We start from the raw sequence: 18,764 nt of genomic DNA, 5'->3' as shown, positions 1-18,764 counted from the left end.
AAATTAGTATTTAGAGCATCTACCAAGAGTATATAAAACCAGAACAGCTTTAGCAAACGTTTTGGTCGCAAATTTAAAACATCTCGCCAGTTTTGTGCTAAAGTGATAGTGAAATTGTAGTAATCAACGAGCAATTCAAGTTTGCCGTTTGCATGACAAACTTTATATCTAAATCTAAATTATTAATTAAATATAGGCATTATAGATCACAATTCGACGAGATTGACGTTATATAATTGATTGCTATTATTTTTCGTTAATTTTTTGATTATAAAAACGAACAAAAAACAATGCTAATTGATAATACAATTTACAAAAATAAATTATTAGGTTTCATAGGTACTGTAGATTAGTGTGTTATATTATTTATTTATAAAACTTAATTGATTTTTTTGATATAATATATATGCTTACTGTAATAAGAAAATATTTCTATATTATGCTACGATACTAATAAAGAGCAAAAGAACAGAATTTTGATATAGTAATTTTGTAAATATAATTCATGTATTAACTATATACAAGAGCTGTCATATGCCTTGTCCTCAATAAAAAATTATTTAAAAAGCTCAACGTAGATAAATCTTATTAATTTTTAAGTTTTCAGCTATACTTTTATAACTTACAGAGTCGTATTAAGAACACTAAATCCAAAATATACATCGTTCCGATTCACTGTTCCAGTTATTTTTAATTTTATAACAAAATAGTAACTATACTTTTACAATTTATCTGATGTTAATAGTTTGAACTTGTACTTATACATTAGCTTCGAATTTACCAAACTCATTTCGACTTTTATTGTGCAATAATGCCATATACTTCTAATATCTACAATTACTGTTATATTGCCTCTTTATAAATGCTTGATTTTTTACTTTTTAATTATTTATATCTATTTTTAATGTTGTGTCACCCCAATACTCTAAGTATTTTACTAAAAAATCGAATAAATAGAATAAGTTGTTTTCAATCTTTTACTGTAAGAGATTATAATGTAATATTTTGAATTTTAAATCATAAAACATGATGTTTTAATTTCTTATTTCAAGAGAGCAAATTTTTAGTGTTTTGAATTTTTTAAATTTTTAAAATAAGTGATTTTAATATTTGAGAAAAACTTAAAAATATCATAAATAGAATGATATTATTTTTTTGCAAAGTTATAAACTTCCAAAATAATTGTATAAGTTGTATTTATTTGATTAATATTTTTTTGGGTTCATTTGTATGCTTTGATTATTGATTTTGAAAACTAGACCTATTCAAAGCTACATGATCTATAGATTTTGTTTTCCTCTTGTCTTCTCTTCTCCTGCAGTTCATTAAAATGTTTTCAGAAACAATATTGAGATTCAAGAATTACTATAAAACTATATTTGATTCAAAATATCAGATTTTTTTTTCTTGCGTGTTACATAGTGACTGTGCCATCTTAGGTAATCGAATATAGTATTATTTGTGGTTTATATTACGAAGAAATTATTTGTTTTAGATAGATCAAAATTAAAACATTAAATCTTATCTCCTATATTTTATTTCTAGTTTCCAATATTGGTCGCATCTAATAAAAAGTAAAATTGAAAAATTTGGTAATAACACATATATTTAAAATATGAGCTATATTATGTGTACTATCCCTTAAATTATGTACTTAAGCATTGAAAATCAATTTATAAAGTGCTTTTTTATGATTTTTTATACCTTTATTCTGTATATTTACGATACTTAGAGTTACATTTCTTGTAAATTATACCATTTATTTAAATTGGGAGAATTTATTAATATAAGAATTAATAAGTATATTATAATTTTTAACATGTATTTCAATTTATATAGAGAGCATACATCGATAAATAAGAATGTTCTTGATACATGATCGTTTGGAACCCGTATTAAAAATTTATAAAAAAGAGACTTAACAATTTATTTTGATTATAAAAGATTATGATTTTACCTCGATTTTTTGGGCATAAGTTAAGACCAAGAAACTGTAAAAGGCACTCTAGTGTTAGTTCTGGGTTGTTCAATGTATAGACCGCATATTTTCTTGAAAGAAATCAAAATCTTTAATTTGTATGGTACTGCGTCTCAATATTGTAAAAAGTTTACGAAATTGACGTCATGATTCACAGTCCTGTGCTACAGCCCCTTGTTTGCCTAATGCGGCATTATATACTACCATTGATAATGATCACAATAAAACCAATAATACATTATCTAGTATCACCTCAAAATGAATAGCCCCATTTCTACTAGTTACAGGACAAATAATGCACACGCTGGTTCTGTATTTTTCTATTTTTTTGAAACTTAATTTATTTTTATTCAAAAACACTTCCTTTTTAACAAATTTTTTCATACCAATTTTGTCATTTTTTATAGAGGTCCTTTCAAATTTTCAAAGCGGGTTCATTTTTCCAAAGCGATATCCAAACGGTCATGTACCGAAATTTCTTATGTCAATATTGAAATTCAAAAATATTAATTGCAACTTTGAATAGCTGCTAGTTCTTAAAATTGTAATATATACATAGACTAAAATTACATTCGAATTTTATCATTAGATGTAATTACAATTTTTTTTATGATGATTTATCTTATATTGAAAAACGTGTTTGTGATTTTCAGATAGTAATAATGAGTAATATAGTTTTTATGTCATAAAAATAAATTGTTTTCTTTTTAGGATGTTTTTATTAAACAAAACGATAATACAAAAAGACTATTATTAATATACGTATATATATTATGTACGGGGTTTCTAGAGACAACCTCACGAATGACGCAATAGTACTTAATGATGTTTTTTACCAGGCAAAAATTCAAAAATTATAATTAAAAGATTTATTTCGCCTGGGTTTTGATTTTCATTTATTACAGGAAGATATATTTTCAGAAAAAAAAAATGTAAGTATTTGAGGATTTTCTTCGAGGAATATTCAACACATAGTTGTCTTTGACTTAAGTGGCATAAAATTGATAACTACACATTTAATTTCCGTGATTAAAAAGAATCTACAAAATCAACCATTTTTTATTCAAAAATAATATATTTTATCTTGTAAAATGATGTGATTGTATGTGTTGTGACTCATGAAATAAACAAACATCAGGAAATTAAAAAGATCTTAACATGTTTTTCTTTAGTTATTGACAGTTTATACTTTAAACATTGAAATTTTATGCATATAAATAAAAAAAAAATGGAACCCCATAATATGTTCATATTTTCTTTAGTACTCATTTTAAATATGAAAAAAGTTATGACTAATCCTAATGACGATTTACAATTCGAAGAAGTTGAATTTACAAATGAAGAAATAAAAAAGTGCTGTAAAATACTTTTTAGACAAGAGCAAGACCTAAATTATTATCAAAATGACTTTTATGAAGCAAGAACAATAGAAAAGCTAATTTTTGAAGCTATTTTAAATAAAATGACCTTTCCTTTAAAAAGTAAGTATAATTGGCCACAAACTTCGAACGTAACAGATTATGAAATTACAAGAGAAGAGCTTAAATTTGATTCATATCTAGAATGTTTAAATATGTATGATATTAAAAAGGTCCGTCGCGGAAAAGAAGCCGCCATTTATGCTTTATTTAGATCTATTAGCAATCTGTCTTTTGATTTTACTAGAACTATAAATTGTATTAATGCTGAAGTAAAAAAGATTAATATTAAAAAATTGAATGCAATTGTTAATAAGTTTATCGATTTGAAAATGAATGAACACTATAGTTTTAAGGTATGGAGAGTTTTTAACCCTAAAGATTTTAAAAACATTGCAGAAGAAATTAATTTTAACTTAGGAAATCATTCGATGAATACAATTGATGACATCAATTTAAAATTTAAAAAGATTAATAACTCTAATAATAACATGGCCACTTCTTCTAATATTCTGGGATTGCAATAAAAATTTTTCAATAACTTATTGTTTTTTATTCAATATACCATGCTTGCTAATCATGTGGCTTCTCTAACAAATAAAAACCGAAAATTATTTTTTATGTAATGACTTACGATATAATAGTAAAAAATTTTCACAACGCGCACATCAAAGAGCCACGATTAACCCTATAACAGAAGCATACATACAGACAGAAGTCCTTAAAATTGCCTTTAAGGCCTAATTATGCCAATCAGACAGGAGCTTGATGCTGATCAGGAACGGGTATTTAAGAGCCTAATATTTAGATTTCAGAATTAACTCCGGAAGCTGTCAGAAAATATTGTTAATATGTTTTGTTTAAGTAATTAGTAAGTAAGATATATAACCAAATAAATTATATTCTTTTATTCATTTATGAAATTCATGCTATATTGTGGATCAAAAATACTATCGCCACATACGAACAAACAATAAAATGTGTTAGTAGCCCCAAGAAAATGGCACATAAGGGGTTGAGCCAAGAAATATATAGATATATACATAAAAATATCTAATTTGAGAAAGATTTCATTTGCCTTTAATAAATATCAACCATCTATCGATATCAGAAACATTGATAAACGACGAGAGACTTGAGCTGCTTATCTCAACATACATATTTTTATATATCGATATTATTTAAATAAACTAAGGAATCTGCCTACTAACTAAATAATAAGCTTAGTATAGTGGGATCATACGACGATGTTATCTAGACCCATGCACAATTCTAGTTTTTATACATAAATTTTACTGTAAAACTCTAAATTCTTTTATTTATAGACTATTTCTATAATTAAAAGGTTACGTAGCACAAAGATGAATTTTTTCTTGTACAAATGTACATAGTAAAAGGCTTAAATTATACACATAATCTCCTATATTCTGTTTTAAATAATAGCTTTAAGTTTAATTATGAGAATATGCTGTTTTAATTAATGATATTGTTATAAACTTCGAATAAGCTTTAATTTAACTGAATTCCCCCTATTATACTTATCTTTTATTTTGAAATGGGAGAATATATGATTTAATTGTTTAATTATAAAGTCCGATTTTAATCAATGTACCATTACATGTGTTTTATGCATTGTATTTACAAAACAACTTATTCAAAAGACTATTTTAGAACTTTTTTGTAAAATAATCAATAATTTATACATATTTATTGTCATTATATTTCATTTTTTTTTCTTAAGTTTAAAGGAACATAAATCTTGTTATGACATTCAAAATTTGTGTTGTATTGTTTTATTTGATTCAAATAAAGAGTTTATCTAAAATTGTCTGTTTATTAAGAAACCTTTTCTTTTATGTTTGTGTTAGAAACAATTGTTTGTGATAACCGTGTAGATTGGACAAACTTGTGCTGAAACATTTTGGTATATGATAAATAACGATGATTAAAACCTATAATTTAAACAATAAAGAGTGCAAAACAATACAATCTAATTAATAAACGGTATTTTTTAAAAAATAATGCAAAAATATATGTAAATAACGTTTTATAAATATGACGCTTAAGGATTACATGAAAGAAGATTCGTGAATAGAGTACAATCGTTTTAAAAACGTTAACTTTGCGTTTGTGTGTTTCTCTTATCAATTGCCATATAAATTTTTTTTTTACAGATTAATATACGTGTTTATGTATAGTCTATAAAATAATAAATGGAATTTTCGAGTTGGTATTTACAATAATATAAAGGAATCTCCAACGAATATATATGTTGTACACATCGAATAACAACAAATATATTATACGTTTGTTTACATACTTGTTTTTGTTATTACAAACTAAAGAAGTCATTAAGAAATATAATTACCTCATATACCACAATACGACACAAATTATAAATGATGGTTAACCAATTCAAACGGGAGTATTAAGACATTAATAAATTTTACTGTATAAATCGTGCGGCTATTGATAAAAACACTCGATTAAATAATATAATTAATATCCGACTTGTACCTAAAAAAAACTAGCATCAACAGACCGAATGAAAACTAAAAAAAATTGGGAATATTATTAGAAATTGCTAGTATTTTCGTTTATTTTATTTCAATTCTCATAAATTTTTTCATATAATGTCAAATTTCTTCGTTTTAACTCTGAAATTTTTTTAACGAATAATGAATACCATTCAGCATATCGGTTTTATATCGACACAATTACTTAAAAAAAAACATACTATCAGCATTTATATATATGGAACTGAATTGGTTATAATTTTATTTATTTAATTGCTAGTGCTTTTTTCGGACCGAAACAATATATCGGGGTTATTTCTAAAACAAAAAAAAATTCGATTCTCGACATTTATAAAGTTTCTTGGGAAATAATTTTATATAATACAAACTTTGATAAATTAATGAAGCCCGGTCTTGAGATTTTAAAATTAAAGAAACGCTTATATTTAACCAAAAAATTGATATTAATACATGATCATGTATCGTCTCTATAAGAGTACCATCACGTAGCAACACAAAGTGGATGTTCCGTCCAAAAATTAAAAAAAAATTGTTTTTACACAATAAAATTCTCTTTTAGAGTAAAAAAATTAAACGTAAAGTATTGTATCTAAAAAATAACATTATAGGCACAAAAAAAGAGCAGATGTTAGGACATCATAAAACGAGATTTTCGTGTGCATACATCTGCTGATGTGTAGTAGACATAATTGGAAACACGCGAAATAATTTGAGAGATAGCTTGAAGTAATAGAAATAGCAAAAAAAAATAATAGAAATAAAGTATATAGCAAAAAGACAGAGGTAAAAGGCATGTATAAATGTTTAGAAGTTGTAGTGATGAATTTAAATTAGGTTTTATTTATATAATTAAATTTTATATGATCTATTTATCATATTTAATAAAAAGAAATAATAAATTTTAGATCAATGATCATGTATCTTTTGAATTAGAGTTTAATACGTGCTGTAAAATCTAATTTGTTTCATATGTCGGGGCAACTGGCTGAGTTCGAACCTTTTCTCACTTAAGGAGAACACCTAGAGATAAATGAAATAAACGAATAATACGAACGTTTTTTCCTAAGAAATTTTGGTAATTTTGTGGTATTATAGCTACTACAAAAAAAATTTCTTCATAATTTGTATTTTTGGAAATAGACATTAACCGGTCTATTCGAAAAATTAATTTTTTATTTAATTTTTACCTCGCTCCAGGACAATTTAAGAGACGAAAACAAGCAAAACATGCATGACTATTGCCCTTGGATTACAACATCATGGAAGAGCGAATGTGCATAAGAAAAACAATTCCCAACTTATATGGCAACGCAGCTATTCAAAAATAGTAATACTTTAAATCTAATAGAATTATATTTGCTCAGAGGTAGCTCCTCTAGGTTTCGTCAATTCCAATAAAACCCCATTGTAATTCATGATGTTTTTATAAATTGTACACCTTCTGTATTCAAATTTTATAAAAAAATCCAGTCCCATACTAACTTTAATCTCATTTCTAGTTAATATATCACATTTAAGATGTTACCAGACTACTTCTGTTGGACTTGTAGTCTCTCTTGCTTCGTTTATAAAGCCTTCTTCAGAATTACAAGACGCCGTTCGCTGTTGATGAATATTTCCCATATTTTATGCAAATCGTTCGTTTTTTATGTATTTTTTAAAACCGTTTCATAGTCTGTATAGTTCAGTTGGGTACTATATCCATTCTCAATTCAATGTTTTCCCTCTATTGGCTACCACAGAACACAATTAGCTGTATCACCTCTTTCCGATGGCGATTTAAGAATTATTCCTTTTATCATGGCCATTTCGTTAGAATATGTCTCTTCAAAAATCCTATTTTTTAGTGCTTAAAATTATCCTTTTTCAGAGCTTCATAAATTTTTTTGGCCCCGAAGACATATAAACTGACAAGGGGATTTTTTGTTTAGGTTTAGTTTGGGCTTGTTTTCCAGAAAAAGAACACAGAATATATAAAAAATAATGTATAGGTATTCTGGGTGTAGAAATGAAGTTTTATTAAATTTCTGATTGATGTTCACGTCCCGTCTTTCTCCTACACTTAATCCATGGCAGTCTATGTACGAATCGTCTTTAAATATTATTATTATCTCAGGACAACACGTCCGTTCTATGGGGGTTTTAGTAGATTTTTGTTTACTGACCAACATATTGCCTCAAGTGGGCCTTGAAAGATTTTTGATTCACTGTCTAGCGGCTCCAGACATACCATAAGGGTAAAATATATTTGAAAAAATCATCTAAAAAACAAACAAAGTTTATAACTTAAAAAAAGTTAATTCGAATGAAATTCAACAAATCTGTGAAATTTCGACCTCTGGGTATATGATCTGTAAAAAATATTCTCCACCTTACAGTCTGAGCTCAGATTTAGTACCTAAAAAAATGGGGAAGGTCCGGGCTTAGCCTAACGCCAAATTTGGTTTTTTTTGTTATAAAAGTTTTGCACTGTTAAGTCTGTGTGTGGTGAGTGCAACAACCCTCGCACTGTGTATTATGTGTATTCTTCCAATTACGATTTGTTTTTTCTGATTATTATAAAATATACATTTTAAAATATTGCAAAATCTAATTTTTTGATTAAAACATAATTCATAACAATTTGATTTTAAAAAACCTTAAATATCAATGTTAAACCTAGGGCTATAAGATCTTAAACAAAAAAGTTTTATTCACCTCATACATAAATGGTTGCATTATCATTATTAAAATAATATAAATAACACCAAACAAATTTTTTCCAAAAAGCTTGAATTGAGATCCATATCAAATCGTTAAATGAGAAAACATTATTAAAGAAACACAAGTGATTAAATTAATAATAGATGACATTAATTTAATTTCAGTGACATAAATTTTTTTGCTTGGCAATCACTGTTAATTTGTATTGTATATTTAGAAGCTTTTAGTTAAAGATTTAATATCGTAAATGCAATAATAATATAATTCTTTCGGCTCTTTATTTTTTTTGTTTCAATCTAAATCAATTAAAAATTGTATTTTACAAATTAGATATTTAAAATTAAAGTCACATTTGTAATATTTTAGCTTGAAATTTGTTTAAATCAATAAATTGAAAATTATTTTTTTTATAATATGAAACTATCTACAATCCCATAAGATGTATTTTGTTTCGATACTAATCATTCTAAATATTTTAAGATCATTAAGTAAACCTATCTCTGGAAACACAACCGAAAATCATGATGATGTAAACAGTTGTAATTGTATTATAATCCTTTTTATTATCATAATAAAAAAAACATTGAATAGGCAATGAAAATTATTAATACAATTACCAGTACTGTTTTAAATAAATTTGAACTTCCATTATAAGTAAAAAACTCATATTATTTTAATGGACAGAAAATGAAAAAACAAAGAGAATATTAATCGCGAATCGTTAAATAGGTATCAATTTTTTAGGCACCTAATTGGAACAATAAACAAACTGGTAAAGAGCAAGCGGTAAATAGAGTATTATATTTTCTGACAATGAATCTATGACAACTATATCAAGTTTTCATGTGAATTAATTTAAATATTGCTAAATTTAATATTGGCCATGTAAAATAATTGTTTATAAGTATGTTAATATCGATATAAAGGAGTCAGTTTCATTTTTTCAGATTTTATTACTATCAATAATATTGATGGCGTCATTGGAGGGTTAGGAGAAATTGCTGAGGTCCCGAAAGATACTATAAACATTTTTAAAAATGTCGAAAACGGTGTAAATACCGACTAAATCTCAACATATCGACCAATGTCAAATTTTAGGCAATGGGGCTGGTACATACACTTTGTTTGGTAATGATTCCATAAGAAAATAAGTACAATAATATAATTGTAATTTAAGTTTAAGATTTATTTATATATTTAGTACTTGTGAAAATTTTTCTAATTTTTATTACTGTTGTTTCAATACATTATAGATTTAATTATATCATTTAACTGATCCAAAATTAAAATATGAGAGTTATAATGTTTGTATAAGAAACAATGGCTTTTTTGAATGATCAATATCTTCACACTCAACGGTTTCTAATTTAGCAAAAAAAGACTAAAGTTGGCATATTGCCATAAATTATAAATTAAAAAATATAAGTAAACTGTTAACTAAATAATATAATAAGCGAAGAACAAAATTTAATTCTGTTTGGTAATTATTTGTAGAGCTATTTTTATGATTTTAGACCTAAAATATACATATACGTTAAAGATTATGTAAATAACAAAATTTCAAGTATTTAGAATTTAGTTTGACTGCAATTCCTCAGTTGTCAAAAAAGACGGAGAAATTTGTAATATTTAATATTCCTTTTATGTTTATCAGAGAAAAAACATTGTACCTCTTCTTTAAAACATTGATTGGAAAAGGAAAGAATAAAGAATAGCATTCTCCGAAAAAATCACAGGACCATTGAAGATATGTTCCATAGATTTGTTTTCTAACATTTACCTTTTTCATTTTTGGGGAAGCAAAAATTTTAAAAGGAGATGGTGTGGTTTTTTGAACAACTTTTTAGTAACATATAAATAGTAAAAGGAAGTTATAAAGATTTTTATAATCGAACTAAAATTGTTTTAACTTTTTTAATTTGCTTTTAAGCATTTTCTTTTGCGCATTTTAGTTGGTTATTTGTTTTCTTTCGGGGGGAGGTTAATTATATTCTCAAAAAGTTTTCCGAAAATATACTTTGCTAAGTTTTACAAATAAAATTATAAGCTGTATTAACAAATAGTGAACGCACTTATAATTATAAAATTGGTGCTTAATCTTTTTGGTATTATAAATACATAATAAGCATAAAATAATGGTTTGAAGATTTGAAAATCAGTAAAAGGGGAGGAAGTAAGAAATTAAAAAAATTTCTTAAAAATAGTAAAAGTAAATAAATATCCAGTCGGTATTTAATTTTTAATAAAGTTTACTTTAAAAGGTTTCTCGGGGTGGGGGAAGAGTACCAAACTATTACTTACCTTTAGAGGATGTTCACTTTATTTTTTAAACCGAAAAAATGAAAAGTAGCAGTGACCCTCAAATTACTGCTTTTTAAACATAAAAACATCAAATAAATATATATCGCATATAAAATTTGATTTTTAAATGACTAAACTCTTTTTTCTATATAGTTCAAGCAAATACGGCTTATTTAATATCTTGATTTTTACAATAAAGCTTGTTTGGATTGTATATTATGTGTTTAATAAATATATATCTGACTGGTTCCCTCTTTTTAGCAGTTTGTCTATTGTAGAAAAAATTTATGAAAAAAAAAAACCTAATATTATAAATCAACTGAAAAAAATAAATAAAATTAACGGGGCTAAATCTGCATAATAATTTTATTTTTAGTAATAACATAATTTACTATCAAAAATTTCAAATAGTAATAAGTTTTTTTTGTTATACTTAATGTTACAAGCGTTAGGTTATTTTTGTCTCGTTCCTGCTCCTAAATTTAGGAAACTAAATTTTTAGGGTTCGAAAAAAAAAGTGAACACCCTCTAAGGGGATAGTTTGGTACCCACATCCTTTTTTTGTTTGTCCCCCTCAATTAAATCCCTAATGGTTAATATACAAACAATGTAAATAATGATATTAATAGCACGGATTGAAATTTAATTTATAACTAAATAAGTACTTAAAAAATTTTTAATATTAGAAAAAAACAGTAAATGTTAACTCATTCTGCTCCTCTTTCTGCACTTCATGTTAAGGCATGAAAATAAAAATTTTGCATAAAATTAGTAAATTAACAAATATATTTGTTCTATAAAAAAAAATTAGTTAACCCCATAAAATGTTTTTAACATCTTTGTTGTTTTTCTATTTTTTACAAAAATCATATGCTAACAATGAAATCGATAAAATTATATCTACTAAAGAAAGTAATATAGAGCGACAGTTAAATCAAGACTATGTAAATGACTTATTGAATCTGCCCAAACTTGGTCCAAAAGAAATAGGACAAATACTAGTAAAGATGGTATTCGAAAGTATCTTTGACAAAATGACATTTCCGATAAAAATGCAATCTAATTGGCCCCATGTAAAGGGGGAGGACTATGAGATAAAAAAGGAGGACTTGACATCCTTTTTTTTTAATGAACCAAAAAAAATTCGCAATCTAAGAGAGAATTGCCTTGGTAAAAAAGATGCGGTATATATGCTAGCAGAAAATATTGCTAACAAGAGTAAGAAGATGTTGGGTATTCTTGAAAACTTAGTTTTGGTATCTAAGAAATTTAATTATGAGGATAGAAAAAAAAAATTTAAAAAATGCGTAAACGTTATACTAGATGAAGATATGAAATTAACAGTATTGCAGGTTTATGATGAAAATAAAATCAAAGAATTTGATGCTGAAATTACAGACAATATTTTAGATGAAAGACATGATTATAAAAATATAACTATTATAGATTCGATAGGGAGAGAGCAAATTGTTTCGAGTTGTGAGTTAATTAAGGAAATTGAGACCATCATTAACTCAATTTATAGCGCTTTCATTTTTTCATTAAATCAATAATAGTAATTTTTGTTATTGAAATAAAAAAATAAATATTTAACACATGGTTGAATAATAAATAAGTTTAGTACTAATAAAAATAATGTTTTAAAGTGTAAATAATAATTTTTCTTCAAAATTAATCTATACATTCTAAAAGTGACAGCAAGAAAATTTGAACATTGATAATGAGATTTAGTCTCGTTGGTATTAACTTTTGTTTCATTATTCTTTAAAGACAAATCGCATCGAAACAAAATCTTCGTTGATAAAGTTGTATTGCAAAGAAAGAACATGATTATAAATAAGACAAATATTTACTTCAGAGACTCATAATATTATTAAAATATCTAAAATTTCTATAAATACTTATTATTACATTTCATCTGAAAATCAGATTTGTTGCAACAGAGGTACAAACAACGATCCCATAATAAATTTGTAAGCTTAATATCGTAAATAAAATACTGAATTTTTTTAATTCCAATTGAGGCGTTTGAGAAATTTTTTTGGCGATGTCAGTAGCAGTAAACTCTTACTGATTATAAAAAAAAATTTTCTATTTCTTATAATTATGATTCTATATTAATATGCGCACCGAACAAAATTGAAAACATTACTGGAATTAACTCGAATACTTCAAGGTGTAATTCTAAAAGCATGTCAATATGGACACTATAAAATAAATTTATGTTTAAGGACAAAAAATTTGAATATGTTAAATAGCGGGTACAAATCATAGCTTTCAGTCTCATATTTTGATTTGGAAAGCTAAACACATCATTCATCTATATAAGCAAAAAAAAAGTTTTCAGGGAATATAATATTCTTCCCAATAAAATATCATGTCGTGAAAATACTCATATTAAATACTTAACCCGGCTTTTTATTTATATAGATTTTTAATGCTTGTAACTTTTAGGATCAGGTGCAAAGCTAAAGACATTGCATCTAGAAGAGCTAATCACCTCACACAAATTCAGTTCAGTCTAAAATTCATTTTTTTTGTAAATTTTGTTTTGCTGCAGTATACTAAAAAATATAAGCAGACTAATGAATCTTTTAAATTTTTTTATGTTAATATTACACTAGTGTAAAAAGACTCACAAAGTCTCCAAAACTATTAATACTTATAAAATTAGTCATATGGATTAATTATAGTTGTAGATCTAAATTATACTTACCTGATAAAAATAGTTCGTAACAAACATTGATCTAAATGTGTAAATACAACCCCCGTTATGTCATTATTGAAACATTATTAATATATAAGTGATTTATCTGAAAAATTATATTTAAAATATATTTGTTATAAAATTTATTTATAATTCACCAATACGTTTATGTGGCTGCCTTCTAGCCGTCGACGTAGAATTGTTTTTAATATAAATGTTTTATTAGATTCTGATATTTTCGAGCCTTCAAGTCCATTATCTTCCTATGTTTCATCCTCTCGGGCGCATTTGTTTATATAATTGCTGACGCACATTGGGGTCAAATCTTTTATTGTCGAATAGATGTACTTACAGGCTTGTCATGTTTCCTGTCAATTTAAGTATTTTCTTGGTCTCTCAATAGTCCTGTCTCCATATGCAACATTCTTTAAAATATACATCGATTCAGTATGCACCTGTATTTGTCACAGTACAAAAATGTTTTATGTTTTAAAAGGCAGAAAGTTGCATACCAGACATACTTTAGTAAGAACAATCGACTATATTATATATTTAGACTTCAATTGTGTATATTTTATTATGATTATGGTTCCACTAGATTCCTATACTAATTGGTATAGACTTAAAAACCATTCGGTATAAGGTCGAAGAACTATAATCATGAAACATCTAAAAGAATTTAAAAACTAGACTTCCCGATGATTACAGAGCAGAAGAAGTTTATAAATACACAAAAAGCCATTGAACTTCTCTTTTTCCGCCGGGCTTAAGATTAATCTAGTTTTTAATTACGTTTTTAATTATAATAAACTTGTAGTTTTAATTTATGAATTATACTTTTTTCAAAACAAAACGTTTCATGTAATGAACTGTCTACTTAATTTCTAAGTTTTTAGAATTTGTTGGATAAATTGAGGATTTAAATAAAAATGTATCAGGGTTGATTTTTCTTGACTTTAGATGTTATTAGCATTTATGTTTTCTGCGTCATTTATAAGTATATTGCGCATCGCATTTATGATTTCTGTAGTATTAATAATGCTTTGTGGTACTATGAACTATTAGGCCTTGATTTTCTACACACTCTGTTTCCTCGGCACTGTGCACTTTCATACACTACTTGATATTCTTCATTTCCTGGTCGTATCCTCGTCTTCGACCAGGAAATAGACACAAAAGTCTTATGGTACGAAAGACGAAATTTATGCATCGAAAAAGTAAGAAGTTTCAGCTCCCCGATACTTTTCTGTAAATTAAAGTAATTTCCCGTCTCACGTAATCAATAAAGAACTATTCTAGTTCGGATTTGTATAAACTTTATGTTTTCTTTCTCGACTATAGTAAGTTGATCCTGGTTGGTTATACCAATTCTAAATATCATTGGAAATTAATTCTTTGTTCAATTTTGTAAATTGTTAAATGTTTATTGCAGTTAATGAAGTTCTTAATTATCACACTATTTAAATAAAGCACTTTTTATTACAAATTTACAAAGGAAATGGTTTTTCATTACCCAACAATGCTTCTTTTTCTAAATAAAACAAGTTTTCCTCCCGCGTTTGAAATAAGCCTCGCGAACCATTTAAATTTAGAGTTATAAATAAAAAAGCTTCGATTTATTTGCATGTCTTATGTTTTTATTCCATAAACAACTACTTCAATTGTAAGTTTTTACTTTCCAAATTTTTAAAATATTAGTTGAACCACATTATTTGAAGCTTGTAATTATAATTTCCACCTTACAAATAATTTAAAATATAATTTAATTTTATTAAATATTATCTTAATTTAATTTTAATAAATTTTATTTTATGCTTTTTTTTATTTTTATGCTCTTTTTTTTCTTTTTATGGTAAATTTAACCAACAAACAAATTTTTTGTCTATAAATAAAATAAAAATTTTATGCCAAACAGGGGCATGAAAATATTATTGATTTTTCTAAATTCAATATTTTCTTCTTCACTTGAGGAAGTAGTCTTAAAAGAAGGAAATATCGTCAAAGGAATGAATATGTTAGACAACCTTCAAAGTGATGAAGATTTTCTTATTTCTTACATACTTAAGAAATATTTTATGCCAGAGAGTGGATCCTCCACTCTCAATGAAAATGATAAAATTCTGGATTTGTTGATGACTGATAAATACATGAGACTTGTTTATTCTTCTCTTGTATTAAGTTCAAATGAGATGTATTCATCTTATTCTAATATTTGTAATTTGATATTAGAAATTTGTAGAAAGTGTTATTTTCGATATTTAGAAAATGGATATGATTTTATACCAAAAGTTTATTATAAAAATAAAGAAGAAGATTATAGAAATCTCTTTATTATGACAAGAAGTGGTGATCTTAAGAGTATAAAATTATATTTTGAATTATTGTCTAATAAGAAAATCGATCTTAAAGATCAAATTTCAATTCTTGAATATTTGGCTTCTAAGGGACAAGCCAAGGCCTTTGGCTACTTAGGAGAAGCGTATTTTTATGGAGTCGGAGTTGAGAAATCATTAGATAAATCTCTTGATTATTTTATTAAGGGCAAAGATCTTGGCACGGATTATATTTCTTACAATGGTATAGGGAAAATTCTAATGTCTAGTGAATATGAAGATTATTCTGGGGCTAAAGAGCATTTTGATGCTATTTCTGATATAAATTTCAATGAGTCAGATTTCAGACTATATTTGTTGTGTAAGAATCATTTCATGATGGATACCCTTGCTTCTTATTATTTGTCTAGGGCTGTTTCCTTGGGCTATTTACCTGCTATCTTTGTAGACGGCGAGAATTACTACAAGAAAAAAGACTACAGGTCGGCACTTATCAGATTTGAAGCAATATTAGAATATGACGAGACTGTAATAAATTTACAGAATAAAGCGTATGAAAAATATAAAAATAAAGAGTACATGTCTTGTCTCGTGTATCTACTCATGACAATAGAAATGGGCTCTAATTCAAGCCTAGAAAATGCGATATATTTATTAGAAAATTGTAAAATGACGAAAGATCAGAATATTAGAGATTTATTAGATAAAATATTATTTAAATTGTATTTGAAACATGAGAAGACTTCTCTGTCATATATTAATCGTATAGGAGACTGTTACTATTATGGTAAGGGAGTAAAGCAGTCTCATAAGACCGCCTATGCCTATTATTTGACCTCTGGTTCATTGAACAATACAGAAGGCTTAATTAGCTTATACTTCGCCTATACACAGGGAATTGGGACTAAGAAAGATATGATGAAAGGATATAAATGTATAAAAAAGATACAAATTAATGATAATAATTATATACTGGTATTGTATATTTATATAATATTTATAATAAGTTATCTATTAAATAGTTACATTATTGGGACTTTGTTGACTTGTTACATAACCTACAGAATCTACGATAAACTCATTATTAAAAAATAAACTAAGCATTTACTAAAAAAAACATATATTGAACTTTATAGACAAACACAATTCATTTATAAAATAACTTGAGTCATATATAATAAATAACATAATATATTTGTATATTAGAACTTATAAAAAAAACATAAACTTTATATATATTAGAACTTATAAAAAAACTTATTATATTGATTTGAGCTAATAAAAACCACGAATAATATTTGCTTTAAGCTTTATTGGAAAACATAATAAAGCAATAATTAAGCTTTAAAAAAAAAATAATAAAGCAATAATTAAGCTGTATATGACAATAATAAAAAATATTATAATAGTAAAGCTTTATAAAAAAAACATAATTTAGTAATATCTAAACTGTCTAAAAAATACTTATACACTAATAATTTATAACATATTAGTCTAATACAGACTCTTAAAAAAAAAATCTAAGCTACAATTCCAATTTTAAGTTTGTGTAACAAATGTTTTTGTATGTTTCAATGTACACCAAAATGAATTATATATATTATAAAACTCATTTAAAATGTCTTATATATATTATACAACTCATTTAAAATGTCTTTTTTCTTCTATATTATTTCAAAATCTCAGTTGTGTTTCACTTTGAAACATGTTTCAAATTTTAATATAAAAATTTTTTTTTATAAAAAAACAATATGAAATATTTGGTAAATACACTAATAATATCTTTATTTACTGTCCAAATACTCTCAAGAACTGTCAAAGTTGACGAGGATGTTGTACCAAAAAATGAAAATCTAAAAAATCTTCCTGAAAAACTTACAACCAAAATCGAAGACTCAACAAGTTCAAGCTCAGAAGACCACGGAATATTTATTAAAATATCTGACAAAAGAAACAAGTCGTCAAAACCAGTAAAAGAAAAAAACAGAACTGAAAAAAAAGAAAAAAAACTTAAACCGCTTGTAAACCAGAAACTAAAAAAACAGGCTGTTAAAATTGACAAGCTTAATAAAGGCCAGATAAGTCCATACGATTTCGCAGTAAAGAATGAAGCCCATAAACCAGAAGTGAATGTGCCTAAAAAAGATATAAAGCCTACTTTGTCCTTGGATTCAACTTATAAAACACCTACTTCCGATTTCTTGCTTAAAGATTTTAAGCCTAAATCAGTAAACATTTCATTTACAGAGAAAGAAATTAAAGATTTAGAGAAGTTTAGTAAAGATCTTGATAATTTTTTACCTTCTATTAATAAAATAAGTGTAATAGTAAAGAATGTTATAAAGTTTAGTAAGAAAGATGATGAGAATAAGAATAAGAGCGACAAACCGAGTGAATTGTTTAATATTAAGGTTATAGAAGTATCAGATGGGAACACTTCTAATTAAAAAATAATTTATTTAAAAATGAAAAAATATATTAAGTATATTTTTATTTGTAAGGTTAACTTTTATTTGTAAAATTAACTTTTATTTGAAAAGTTTTAGATTTTTACTGTAAATATTTGTAATATGTTTTTTATATTTGAAAAAAAATCTCGTTCCCTTGGTTTTTTTTGCTTTGTTAAAAAATGTATTTTTGAGTTATAAAAATTATTTAAAAATGTACTAAGAAGATAATTAAGTTTAATCTTCTTAAATTGATATCGTTCTTTGGAACGAGTGAAAAATATAAAACTGTTCACTTTGAAAAGAACTTAAAAGGGCAAAAAAAAATCAAAATTTATAT

General features: G+C 25.7%; 4 protein-coding genes across 4 annotated transcripts; all 4 read left to right on the top strand.

The window, feature by feature from the left end:
• Nucleotides 1-3,221: 3,221 nt before the first annotated feature.
• VNE69_12117 (uncharacterized protein) lies at nucleotides 3,222-3,923 on the top strand (the record flags this gene model as incomplete). Its single annotated transcript, XM_065475205.1, has 1 exon — nucleotides 3,222-3,923. One exon carries the CDS (start codon nucleotides 3,222-3,224, stop codon nucleotides 3,921-3,923), a length of 702 nt encoding a protein of 233 aa, XP_065331277.1.
• Nucleotides 3,924-11,761: 7,838 nt separating this feature from the next.
• On the top strand, nucleotides 11,762-12,490 carry VNE69_12116 (putative SP-containing protein; the record flags this gene model as incomplete). The annotated part of the gene is made up of 1 exon (XM_065475204.1): nucleotides 11,762-12,490. The coding sequence occupies one exon, from the start codon at nucleotides 11,762-11,764 to the stop codon at nucleotides 12,488-12,490; it is 729 nt and encodes a 242-aa protein (XP_065331276.1).
• A 3,073-nt stretch (nucleotides 12,491-15,563) lies between these two features.
• VNE69_12115 (protein sel-1 like protein) lies at nucleotides 15,564-17,072 on the top strand (the record flags this gene model as incomplete). Its single annotated transcript, XM_065475203.1, has 1 exon — nucleotides 15,564-17,072. The coding sequence occupies one exon, from the start codon at nucleotides 15,564-15,566 to the stop codon at nucleotides 17,070-17,072; it is 1,509 nt and encodes a 502-aa protein (XP_065331275.1).
• A 656-nt stretch (nucleotides 17,073-17,728) lies between these two features.
• VNE69_12114 (putative SP-containing protein) lies at nucleotides 17,729-18,424 on the top strand (the record flags this gene model as incomplete). Its single annotated transcript, XM_065475202.1, has 1 exon — nucleotides 17,729-18,424. The coding sequence occupies one exon, from the start codon at nucleotides 17,729-17,731 to the stop codon at nucleotides 18,422-18,424; it is 696 nt and encodes a 231-aa protein (XP_065331274.1).
• Between the last annotated feature and the right edge of the window lie 340 nt (nucleotides 18,425-18,764).

This window comes from Vairimorpha necatrix, chromosome 12, assembly GCF_036630325.1.
Source record: "Vairimorpha necatrix chromosome 12, complete sequence".
Taxonomy (NCBI): domain Eukaryota; kingdom Fungi; phylum Microsporidia; family Nosematidae; genus Vairimorpha; species Vairimorpha necatrix.
Note: the sequence above shows the minus strand (reverse complement) of the source record. Positions and strands in the feature narration are given on the sequence as shown.